We start from the raw sequence: 12,867 nt of genomic DNA on the forward strand, positions 1-12,867 counted from the left end.
TTTATACACTCCGTATTTGACATTATAAATATTTTGTAAACTCAAAATCATGAAGAACCAAAATGTCGATATCTTCAAGGCTGTATTTTGTACTTTTATTTATGTATTTGAATCATTAGATTGAAGTCTTGTAAATTTATACAATTGTACATTAGTTTTAGCTTTTTTGGTCATGTATGCTTATATCATGCTCAAACTAAAAATGATAAATGACAAATCCGCACCCTAAATCATAGAATTCAAGTATCTTTAGCCTTATCCATTGTGGGTATTGTCAACTGTCACTCTCAATTTGAGCTTGATAAGGTACAATTATCATTTGACAACTGTTGTTTTGTTTATCATTTTTTGCATTCTGGTTTAATATCACAACTTACTTATGTTGGGTTAGTAGTTTGTAGGTGTGACAATGCACTTGCTGTTGTAACCCATCTGTATATGATTGCTTTTTTAAGCTTGCAAGAACATTAAGACTATCGTGGTGTCCAATGTTCACGTGTCAATCTAATTGCAATTGTGGATCTAAGCATTGTGTGTTAAAAGTAAGCTTTTTAGGTCTGGTACGTTGTTTGAAATTGTAGAGGTGAGTCGCAAGCTAATTGACGTAAAGATGCATTCAAGTGTGATTTTGGATTGTGTGCTGAGTTGAGGAAAAGTTGCTAACCTAACCTAACGTTGGAGAGTTTTTTGTGGTATATGTTTGTTCTGGTTCATTTTGGTACATGTTTCAATTATAGTTTTTGTGGTCAATTGTCTTGCCAACCATTTGTCTTGTAGGCCAGCAGTTTTCTGTTTATGGTTCGGTTTGTTAACTTTGTTATGCGTATATTTTGTTTTTGTGGTCAACAGCAGCGTTTGATTGATTCAATTATGTCTGATTCCGAGTATTCAAAGATTATCAGCACAGGGTGTTTGGATTTGCCTTTTTTCACAGTTTATAGCATGTGAGGGTATTTCGTCATATTATACGACAACAATAATATGAGGCAGTGATGATATATCTATTTTCTGTTCCAAGCTGTTAATGGGGCAAGTTTTTGAGTTGATCTGTAACTTGGCTGGACAATTTCAGAGGATGGTGAAATGTGATAGTATTCTTTATATTTTGCAACCTTTGTTATTGCACCCGTGGCGGATTGATCCTCTTGCCTCATTTGTAAACAGATCTGAGCCTCAAATTCATATACAAGTTTTCATTTTTATAATGAATTGAATGTTTGATTAAGAAAGGTTTTGATTGATGTAGTGTAATTGTTTATTACAGATTAGTTGGAGGTATTTTGCAGTTCTTCACATGAATATTATTGATTATCTGACTTATCTATATTTTGAAAGAATATTTTCTTTGTTGGAGGTACGACTACTACAACATAGATTGATGGCTTTGCATTTGTGGATTATATGTACAAGAAGACATTTTTTACATAAGCTCGAATCTGGTACCGCATGTGGTGTGGACTGTGGAGTTTTGTATGTATCGTTATATAAACAAGTATTTGCAATGTATGTAATGGTCTCCCTTCAACCTCAAAACAATGGAAGGTAGACTTAGATGTGGCTATTTAATTATAGTTGTACTCACTGGCTTTGGAGGGTTAACATCTGCATCTCATGGAAAATCCCTTCTTTGATTAGGCTTTTAACAACACATAATTTTTTTGGGCTTCGAACTAGCGACATTAGTGGATTAACTATTATCAATATGTGCTACTAGTGCTTACGATTCATAGATTAGGCACTATAATGTTTTGGTTGATTCCTGTCAAATTTGTGCGCAATAAAGCAATGACCTTGAATCTCTGGTAACAAAACTTTTTACAAGTACAATAAGCAAGAGTTATCTTGCCCCACTACCCCTAACACCTCGTTTCTCAACAAAGGTAGTTCAGTGGTTGGGGGCCTTGACATCTTTGCAAGAGGTTCCATGTTCAAATCTTGGGATGACCAGGGAAATGTTAGAAACAGCTAGGTAGTGAAGGTAGTGATCCTGATGGGCTGTGTACACTAGAGTATGAGTTGGATTACTCGCCTTCCGGGTAACCCGAATAGTATAAACCTTAGAACCTTGTAGAATACAATATTTCTAACATCGTATCAACAATTAATATGGTGTCCGCTACTTAATGTCGACACATTTGAGAAAAAAGGATGATTATTGTATGCAGACAATCAGAAGTAATGATTATAAGCACAAACAAAGACCAACTGGTCTTTGTTAAACTAATATAAGATCTGTTACAACCCAACCTCTACAATTAATTTGATCAAGGTCACAAAAATATTGTTATAATAACCATTATGTTGAAACAAAATCCCTCAAGATTTAATGATAACTACTTATAATTATAACACTAATTATGCATTTGTAGCCGGCATAAGTTATTTGTGTAAGAATGTGAAGAACCAAAACGGAATGGTTCCGCTTAATTAAAACTAAGTCGGGATGCTGATCGAGTCATAGTGTTTTTTTATTATGTGTTGGATAAACTAGCTACTCACCAAAATGGTTAGTCAGTAATAGTAAAAGTTTAGCAAACAGGTACTTGATAGGTGTATCTACTCCAAGATAATTTAAGTTATTTCCTGAGATGTCTAAGTCAATGAACATTCAATGAAGTCGATGACGATGATGAAATTGAAGGTTAATAGCTAGCAGTGAAAACAAGTTAATATATCAGAGACTGATATATAAGTATATATGATTGATTTAAAAACATGAGTAACTCGAACAATGTTTGTGACCTAGGTTGTTTGTATGGTCACAAACCACAATCGGATCATCAGATCTGTTCATTTGTATCCCGTTTGATCTTTCGATCTATTTATATATATTTATGTATTTCGCTAAAAAAAAAAAAAAAAAAAGTAAAATCCTAATATATTCTAATTTAAACCTATCTCAAACTAGTAATTCTATCGCCAAAGTATTGTTGCTATATGACTTGAACACAAAACCACTTTTCATGAGACATCGATTAGTCATTTGGGAAGTAAACTCTCAACCAGTCAAACAAGTTTCTTGACCATGTCAATTACAACACAAATAGCATAAATAAAGGAAATACAATGCAAGCGAAAACAAAGAAAGAGAATAACCCGATAGCAACGTTCTTGGGTTCCCATCCCGAAAACATTACGTACTTCTAGCAATTAAAAAAGCACGTAGTAGCTTTAATATTTAATCTCCAAAGATGACTTTGTATCATCTACAATCTTGAATTTGAACGTATAATCGTCTTTGTCCCAAAAGTCAGAGAAATCTGTAGATGTTTCTGTTATAACACTCTCATTTTCTCTAGCAACCAGCTTAACTCCAAAACCACTACACACATCAAATCCATCGACTCTGAATGAAAATGAAACTGCGTTGGAAGTGGAGTCCCACCAAGTAGTGTGTCTCAATGAATCAAAGGAAACATAACTCACCCATGTAACATATTTATCATCATCATCATCACACTCCTTCCATAACCCAGGTTCTACATTCATGCCCATCCTATTAATCTGCTCGTGCTTCAAAGAAATACGTTGATTCCTTACGGACCGCTTTTTTAAGACATTGCACATTAAGAATCCACAAAAGTCATTGTACCAATTCTGGGGAAGTTGCAATCTACATGTACTTCCTCTAACCAGAGGAGGCATAAACGTCTTCGGAATCTCAAGGCCATCAACAACGAGAAACATATGGTGATATATAGCTTTCCCCTAATTAAAACAACACAATCATTATTTTTGTTGAACGGGTAGTGTACATATATATAAACACTGTAATTTCAACAGCATGTGCATACACAACCCAAAGCCAACAAAATGGGCTTCTTGCTTAGGGTTGTGTTTGGATCCAAACGGGTCAAGTTTTAACAAGGTTAAACACGACAAGTCTAGTGACCCAGTTATTTCCCCTTAATTTTTTTAACTCTTTCCATGTCTCTCCAAACACGCAGTTCCCATCAGTTTAATTTAGCACACGTTTAAAATGGATATAATATGTGATTTACAACCACCCTTAAGTTATTAAGGTGGAAAACACACATTTGAAATTCTGAAACACCTTGCTTTTATATAATACGTACTATAACTATGTGTGTAGGGGAATGACTTATGCGTGTAAATATTAAGGTTCAAACTTTAAAGTTAGTTTTACATACTTATTGATTAAGCACGAGTCCGATACTTATATTCTTTTGAAAGGCAAACTCACACAACCAATATGATTTTTCATCATTATTTACAACCTCCTTGTTGGATGGGTTCCTCTTTACCACTAGGCTTGTTGCCATTGTTGAACCCGTGTTAAACACAACCCATTCTACCCCTTGCTTATAACCTGTTGGACCCGTGATTTCCTTAGAGGAAAGTCTTCATTAATGGGCGAACTGGACCCCTCATTAATAAAAATAATAATAACTATCCAAATATGCCATATGCCAAACAAGTATAAAAAAAGAGGTGAGAGAGAGAGAGAAAGAGAGAGAGAGAGGGGCATACATGGAGCATACATTGTAGTAATCCGTTAACACCAGTCACATTATTCGAATTAGAAAGGTTGACTTGAGATAAGCTCTTACAGTTTTTGTAAAACTCTCCCATGGATTGAAGTGAGCTGCAAATGTCCCCTCTAAATAAATCCACACTGGATGGAAGTTCCGGAAATTCTAGAAGCTTCTCACAAAAAATGAGCTTCAGTGCTTTGAGGCGAGTAAGTTTCCAGAGGCTAAAGGGTAATCTTGAAAAGTTATTGTGACTTAGATCCAACACTGTTAAGTTGAATAACTCACCAACATCACAAGGGATCTCTCCATCTTCCAATTTACATTCACTGAGATTCAACCTTTTTAAATTGCAATTCGATAACAAATTGTTTGGCAGCTTCTCAAGCTTAGGCTGATACCAACTAGCAAATTCAATCGTTGACTTCTCCAAGTGTTTCAAGGCTTGAAAGTTGCCTTCTACTCTTTTAAAAGTGTCAGAAAATCGTAAATCTAGCGAAATAAGGTTGGTACAGTAATGTCCGATTGATGAGGCCGGCAGAACTTCTATCCCAACCCAAATAATTGCTAACTTTTTCAAGCTATCCATGCTTGCGTGGATCTCTGGGAACTCAACAAGCGCTTCACAAATCCTGATGTCAAGAGTCTCCAAATTTTTCATACAGATGATGGTTGGAAAACTTCTAAGCTTCTTACATTGAGATACATATACATTGACCAGACTGTTACAGTTTCCAAGTGATGGATGGATCTCTTCCAAACTGTCACAACGACTGAGTTGCAGATTTTCAAGACATGGAAATCCATCAAAATTTGGCGTGCTGACTAACTTCTTCGCATCATCGATGGTAAGCTTTTTCAGTTGTGGTAGACGCTGATGCATACAAGTAAAAATTAAAAGCTAATACTAATTAAGTAACTGTATCAATATATTTACTCTAAACTTATGGCGTAAATTCCTTTTTGCAAGGTGTAACTTCTACTATACTTGTATGTTAAATATGTTAATTGTTAAATTACTTAATGGAACTTATTTGAGTTTACCTTGTAACCTTGCCAAAGTTCTTTCTGCAAGGTATGTTCCAACTCTAAAACAACAAGCTTCGTTGGTTGAAAATCTGCTGGAAACAAACTTCCTGAATAATTCTCCCATGAAATATACTGCAAATCATTTGAAAGAAAACTAGGCCCTTCAACATCTTCAAGTGATTTGGAAAACAAAGGTGATCTCACAATTAACAACCTTAATTTCTTCATGTTGGAAACAAGTTTGAAAAACCCCAATAATGCTTTTTCATCAAAACAAAAAAACTTTATTGCTTCAATCTCATTATTTTCCTGTAATAATGGAACAAAACCTTGTTATATTTGCAATAATTTAAGGGATATTAAAGATAGCTAAATCATTACCCTTGTTGAATCCGTGGAACACATTTCTACAATCTCTTCTTTCTTCCAAACCCTGCTATGTTTCTCAAGATTTTTAGGATGTTGGCCTCGAACGATGTGGTGGCCCATTTCTTGAACAAGATCATGCATCTCAAACCTACCATATTCCGAAATAGTTATGAGAGCCTTTTCTATAAGCACTTTGATCCCTATATCAGGGTAAAGCCCGCAAGCTTCAAGCATCTCCTTTACGTATACTACAAGATCGCCCCTATGGAAACAAGCAATATCCAAGAATAACTCTCTTTCGTAAAGTTCCAGTCCATCATAACTTATTTTGAGCTTGTCCATGATTGTAGGATTTGGGATATTTTTCATCTTTTCTAAGGCACTCTCCCACTCCTTCTTGTCTTTGCCACGTAGAAAAGAACCTAAAACTTTAAGTGCTAATGGGAGCCCATCTGCATAAGAAACCGCACGTCGTGAAAGCGTATCATAGTCTTCTATAGGAGGCTTATCCTCCTGCACTGCATGTCTATTAAACAGTTGAAACGCCTCATCGTGTGATAATAAACTGGCATGAGATATCTTTACATTCTCTCTTTTTAGCAAATGCTCATCTCTAGTTGTGATTATTATTCGGCTCCCATCCCCAAACCATTTATGAGATCCAGCCAACGCCTCTATTTGGTCATCTTTATCAACATCATCAAGAACAATTAAAACATTACTACGACGTAACCTCCTCCTTATCATTTTTTTTCCTTCTTCGACACTTTGTACATTCACATTTGTTTTCAAAAGAGCTGATAGAATTTTCTCTTGAACTTTTTTCAAACCATCATGTTTTGTTGATTCCTCTCGAATTTGGTCAATAAAACAATGACCTTGAAACTGATGAGAGAATTTATCATAAGCAGAATAAGCAAGAGTTGTCTTGCCAATACCCCCGACACCCCATATCCCAACCATGTGCACCCCGCCTGATTCAATATCTAGCAGTGATTTCAAAGATTGCAAGCGAGTCCCCATTCCAACAAGGTCATCATCAACATCTTCATCTAAGGAAAACAATCTTTCTGAGATGGTATCAACAATTGATTTGATGCCCGCTGCTTCATGCCTGCACATTCGAGATTAAGGATGATTAGTGTATGCTGACTTTCACAAGTAATAATTTTCCCCAAAAACCAAGCCTGGTGTGTCTTTATTAAATTAATATTCGATCAATATCAGAAAAAATGTTAGGATCATCATTTGCTTATTATCAATTAACCCATAAATAATTAATCGTTAATTAGTTAATAGCTTGAAAAAGAACATAATATTTGATGGTTTGACTATTTAATTTAATAATGATCGATCGATTATAAGGGGTCAAAACAAGTGAATATATCATAACTGTACGGAGTAATTGATAAATAGAACAATACACGAGTAACTTTCTGTAAGAAAGAAAATATATATAATTATAATGAAAGCAAAAAGAGAATAACCCGTTGGCTATGTGACTGGGTTCCCAACCCGAAATATTACATGCATCAACGATTACTTTTTTCCATAATTCCTCTTTAATGATGCTTTTATCGCGCTTTGGTTTGGCAAATCCTGTTCCAAATTGGCCTTTCAGCTTCCTCACATCTGATGGATCCACCTTATAGAATATGGGTATAACTATCAGTCCTCTCTCATCTCTGCACTTCATGATATGTGCAAGTTCATCCAAACACCATGATGAATCAGCGTAGTTTTCCGAGAATACGACGACTGCAATTTGCGATTCCTCGATGGCCATCAACAGGGATGGACCGATGGAATCACCCCGAGGAAGTGTTTGGTCGTCTTTGTAAGTGTGAATTAGTTGATCAGAAAGAGATTTGTAGAGATGATCTACATAATTCTTGCGAGTATCTTCTCCTCTGAAACTAAGAAACACATCATACTTCCGTGATCCAGAAGAAGAAGAAGAAGAAGAAGCCATTGATGTACATATATGAGATCTGTATAACAATTTGACTGAATGAAATGGTGGTAGGTGTAAAAAGATGAGGAGACTAATAATTGATCCGTATAGTATCAAGTCAACTTACAGAGAGAGTTACAGTTGAAAGTACCATATTATTTACAAGTTATCGATACTACCCGGCAAAGGCCCAAGCCCAAAACCAAGCCCGTTAAGGGATATTCGTACAGGGTCAATCACCAAAATACCCATTTTTTTGGTCTTTTCTGAGCTGGAACCCCCCTTTTTTTTTTTGAGAATTTGCCCGCGCAAGGCGCAAGTATCTTTAGACCTTGCTACCTTGCGGCTTGCGCCTTTGCGTGTAAACGCAAGGCGCAAGGATAAGGGCTTGCGTCCTTGCGCCTTGCGCCTTATCAGAATGGATTTTTCCTGATTTCTGGATAAGATTTTTTTGAATTCTTTGTACCTTTACGGATAAGATTATGTACCTGTCTATTTAATGAGGCTAGAACTCCAGATTAATAATTTTATTTTACTTCATTTTCAAAAAGATCAAGTCATTAGAGCATCGTTAAGGTACCAACTTTTATCTATTTTTTCACTAATTTGTGTCTTAATGAGCTGTAGTAATGATGAAGCATTTGTTGTTCATGTATGTTGTGGAGGTAATTTTGAATTTGTTAACAACATACCTATGTATCTGCCTCTTGACTGTTTTAGAACCAGATTAAAACTACCACTTGCTCCACAAAAATCAATAAATCGAAGAGTATTGTTAAGGAAAATTCTCAAAAAAATTGAATTGCCACCTAATGCACCTGTTTCGCTAAGATATATTGATAATAATCATATTTTTGATATTACTGATGATCATGAAGATTTTTTTGAGTTTTTAAAACACGCTGTCACAAACGAGCCTATTGATATTTATGTTGTCGACAAAGTTAGAATGCTTCAACCCGGAAAAAATTCACAAACACACCAGCCCCAACAAAATCCACAAACACACCATCTCCAATAAAACCTCCGGATTCTCGAGTCTCAACCAAACAAACAAACTCACCATCTGCAAAAAGAACAGGATGAAATACACAATTCCGAACCAAACCTCGAAACACACTATTCGGAAGAAAAACAGGCTGAAATACCACCTCCAAACACAGAAGAATTTGACTTCTTCAACCATGGCGCCGAGAACGTGTGTAAAATAAAAAAAATAGAGAACCCGTTTATACCTGTTGTTGGGTCTAGTGAATCGGATGAAGCAAGTGACGAGGAAGATGAAGATGAAGAAGATGAAGAAAAACAAGATGTATTCTGGAATATGCCAACTCTACACAGTCAGCAAGATGAAGAAAACCCAGAATTTACGACCCCAATTCCAACCACGTATCAGGTATCTGATTTGGTCAAAGTTCGTCAAACGTTTTCGAACAAGGAAGAATTCCTAAACCAGCTATTTACAAAATGCCTTGAAGAAAACTTTCAAATAAAGCCTGTAAAGTCAGACAAATCTCGGTACACCGCTAAATGTGTGTTGACCATAAGACATTAGCTGAAGGCGCAAGGACCCAAGGACAAACCTTGCGTCCCGGAAACAAACACGCAAGCCGTGAACCTTGCGTGTTACGTCATCAGTAACCAAGCGCAAGGTTGGTCTTGCGTCCTTGCGCCTAATTACTGATGACGCAAGACTACTCTTGCGTTGGCGATATGACGTAAGGTGCAGGCGCAAGGTCGCAAGAACGAACCTTGCGCCTTGGTCACGCAAGGACGCAAGATATATCTTGCGCCCATCACAGAACCCATTTTATCCTAAATCCTTACTCTGTATTCTTCCAGCACCAACAAAACTTTTATGTTAAAAACAACACTTACCATAACGTTTAGTAGATGCAGGTAATCAGTGACTGAAAAAGTCTCAGCCGATGAACGTTTCCAAAATAAGGCCCTCGGTACTCCATTTTTGTCTGTCTTGTGGGCAAAACTTTTAATTGTTCGTCGATATGCCTCGAGAATCCAAATCTACAAAATTAGTTAAATAAATAAGGACGCATAAAAAAATAATATACGATTCAAATGTAGAGGTATTAACCAAATCTACCAAACTTGTTTATTTTTACCTTAAATGACCACATAAAACCGACCAAAGTATAACCCTTTCCCACCTCTAACTGACTTTCCCGAGCTTGAAATCCATCTTTAACTACGGGGTAAGTGGCATCCCAAATACGATTACCCCACGGGTAGTCATTCAATTTAGCAAAGTCTTCGACTAGCCATAGGTATTTTTTGCTCACCACATGAATCCCTTGCTTACCCATAAACGCTCTCTCCACAATCAAAATAATGGCTAGTCGCACGACATCATCATCACTAACCACAAAATCAGCACCATCATATAAAAGCTTTTGGATATCGGTAATTGTAATGTTTGAATTAACTTTACGATTTGGGAAACAACGTCGTCTAATCGGTGGTGTTTCTACATCATAACTTCTGGGAATGTAATGTGCCATGTCCGTGCGACGACTAAACTTAAACCCCGTGATGAGACAAAATTCCCGCCTACTAAATCTAATTTTGAAATTCGGACGGAAACTAAACCATATTTCCTCATCATCAGCAGGGTACTTTTCATCTATTCCTATCGGTCGCTCACTCTTTCTTTGGAGCATTGCATGTACAAGGCCCGGATCATTGCCGGTGTAAGAAAGATCTAGCCAAGGACCAAAACAAGTTCCCCTAAAAATTTTTTGTTGATTCTCAGTCATTGATGCCTTTAGTTGAGGTATAACATTAAGCATATTCTTCATCGTCAACTTCGCCTCAACATATCCCTGAAACAGACAGTTTTTCAGAAGAAAAATACAGGCGCAAGGACGCAAGTCGCACCTTGCGTCTCGTGTATAACACAGGCGCAAGGACGCAAGACGTGCCTTGCGCCAGCTACTACGGACAAAACGCAAGGACGCAAGACTTTCCTTGCGCCTATACCAGATTCTAGTTTTAAGCCCTAAAACAATCGTGTTCCAGTTTTTATAAAATGTTAGCTTCCAAATACTGTAACTTTAACAAATCTAGCAACACTATAAGTGAGTTTTGCATCACCAAGCTCGTTGAAGCATTTCATCGAACACTTGGTGTGCAACAAAAATTATATATCATTTTCGACATAGAAATGGAGTAATCGAACGGAGATAGTTGAAAGGAAACACTTACCTGTTCTTGTGACATATTGATCACGTTTTTTGTCGGTTTTTTTTCTCTTCCTTTTTCTCAATCGTGGTGGTGATGGTGATGCTAATGGAGGCGGTGATGGTAATGGTGGTGAGATGTACTGATGGCGGTGGTGCTGGCGATGGTGGTGGTGGTGGTGGTGGTGATGTGGTGAGTCTCAGAAGAAAGGTCGCAAGGGTAGACGGGTCGCAAGGGGGTCGCAAGTGCAAGGTTCTTTGTAATCGCCGTCGGTCGCAAAGTGGTCGCAAGAGCTGAGTGTCGGGGTGTGTGTGTGTATGTGGTGTCTGATTTCTATATTTGACCTAATTTTTTAACACAAGGACGCAAGTCGCAAGGTCGCAAGGTCTCTTGCGCCTTGCGCAGACATTTTGTCAAGGTTTTTTTTTTTTTGGGTACCAGCTCAGAAAAGACCAAAAAAAATGGGTATTTTGGTGATTGACCCTATTCGTACAAGTATTAATTTACAGTTTTAGATCAGAAGAATGTGATATGTATTTGCTAATGCTAAACACTTGTTGGACGTTCTACTTGTAAAATTTAAGGCATCAAATCAAAACGTTTTTAATATGTTAGGCACTTCTGTTCATTTTTCTTCTTCTAAGGGCTCAAAGTGAGTTGCATATTATCATTTTGAAGAAATTGATGCTATTTGACTAAATTGCATAAGATAAAATAAAAATAGATTGGACGTTATACTACTAAAAATATAGGCATCGAAACTTTTTAATATTTTAGGCACTTCTGTCCATTTTTTTCAAGGGGCTTGAAGTGACTGCATATGATAATTGTGGCGAAATTGATGCTATTTGTAAGGTAAGTTCTTCCTATATTTAAGGAATTGACTTCTCTTCCTATGTAATTTCCATTTCCAAATGTTCATACAGTGTCTGAAATGCAGCCTAGTAGGGATGGCACATGAGTGTAAGATTCAATCTACTTATTTTAAAGGTTTTATCAAGCCTTTGAAGGCTAACTTTATGATAACAATACAAAGTTTAATTGAAGATAGTATGATAGTGATATCGAATATCTATATATCTATATATTAGATAAACGATGTAGAACTTGATTGCATCCTTTTCTGAAAAGGTAAACATAAATACTTTTGGTCACCAGAAGAATCCAATGAAAAAACAATATACAGTACCAAGCATTTCCATGTCCACCAATGGAGGTAGAAAATAATAGGAAAATTGGCAAAAAAAAATACACTTTCAAGTAAAAAGCTTTCTTTTTTAAAAAAATATGATAATTTACACTATTAATCGACCAGCCATTTGGTAGACTACCTCATAGTGTGGTTGACCACCTGTTTGCAAGGTAATCGACCAAAAAAAACACGAGCAATCAAAAATTTGGTCGACTACCATATTTTTTTTAAATATGGTACACATTAGAAGTAAATACGGTTGTCGACCAAATTTTTAGTCGCCGGTGTTGTTTTATGGTCGACTACCTTGCAAAATAGGTGGTCGACCACTCTATGAGGTAGTCTACCAAATTATTGGTCGACTGAATGGTGTAAATTGCCAATTGTTTTGAAAAAAAGTTATATATAGGTTGAAGACTTTGAAAAATAGTGTATTTTTGCTAATTTCTCAAAATAACATCATTACATCGTATTTGTGTGAAATTGAGGAATTTTTAAAGCTCATTTTCATCAAGAAGACTCATGTCCACTTTGAGACTTGAGCAAGTTTTATTAGCTTTTTTTTTTTTTTTTTTTTTTCAAATTATCATTTGTATTCCATAAAATTCTCTTTTCTTTTCGTGTAAATATAT

The 12,867-nt window shown here is 36.3% G+C and overlaps 2 protein-coding genes across 4 annotated transcripts; both read right to left on the reverse strand.

Moving 5' to 3' along the window:
- Nucleotides 1-2,959: 2,959 nt before the first annotated feature.
- Nucleotides 2,960-7,863, reverse strand: LOC139851395 (TMV resistance protein N-like). Of its 3 annotated transcripts, none has more exons than XM_071840427.1 (5): nucleotides 7,379-7,863; nucleotides 5,904-7,005; nucleotides 5,538-5,831; nucleotides 4,492-5,367; nucleotides 2,960-3,708 (listed from the first exon to the last, which is right to left on the reverse strand). In XM_071840427.1, the coding sequence occupies exons 1-5, from the start codon at nucleotides 7,861-7,863 to the stop codon at nucleotides 3,172-3,174; spliced, it is 3,294 nt and encodes a 1,097-aa protein (XP_071696528.1). In that variant the 3' UTR covers nucleotides 2,960-3,171. The 3 variants fall into 3 exon arrangements, with proteins under 3 accessions (XP_071696528.1, XP_071696529.1, XP_071696530.1); XM_071840428.1 differs by having other exon boundaries at nucleotides 7,435-7,526; XM_071840429.1 differs by having other exon boundaries at nucleotides 3,522-3,708; nucleotides 4,572-5,367.
- Nucleotides 7,864-8,904: 1,041 nt separating this feature from the next.
- Nucleotides 8,905-11,201, reverse strand: LOC139853675 (uncharacterized). Its single transcript, XM_071843048.1, has 5 exons — nucleotides 11,068-11,201; nucleotides 9,969-10,685; nucleotides 9,724-9,870; nucleotides 9,429-9,631; nucleotides 8,905-8,911 (listed from the first exon to the last, which is right to left on the reverse strand). Exons 1-5 carry the CDS (start codon nucleotides 11,080-11,082, stop codon nucleotides 8,905-8,907), a joined length of 1,089 nt encoding a protein of 362 aa, XP_071699149.1. The 5' UTR covers nucleotides 11,083-11,201.
- Nucleotides 11,202-12,867: the final 1,666 nt, after the last annotated feature.

The sequence above is a fragment of the Rutidosis leptorrhynchoides genome, chromosome 6 (genome assembly GCF_046630445.1).
Source record: "Rutidosis leptorrhynchoides isolate AG116_Rl617_1_P2 chromosome 6, CSIRO_AGI_Rlap_v1, whole genome shotgun sequence".
Lineage (NCBI taxonomy): Eukaryota > Viridiplantae > Streptophyta > Magnoliopsida > Asterales > Asteraceae > Rutidosis > Rutidosis leptorrhynchoides.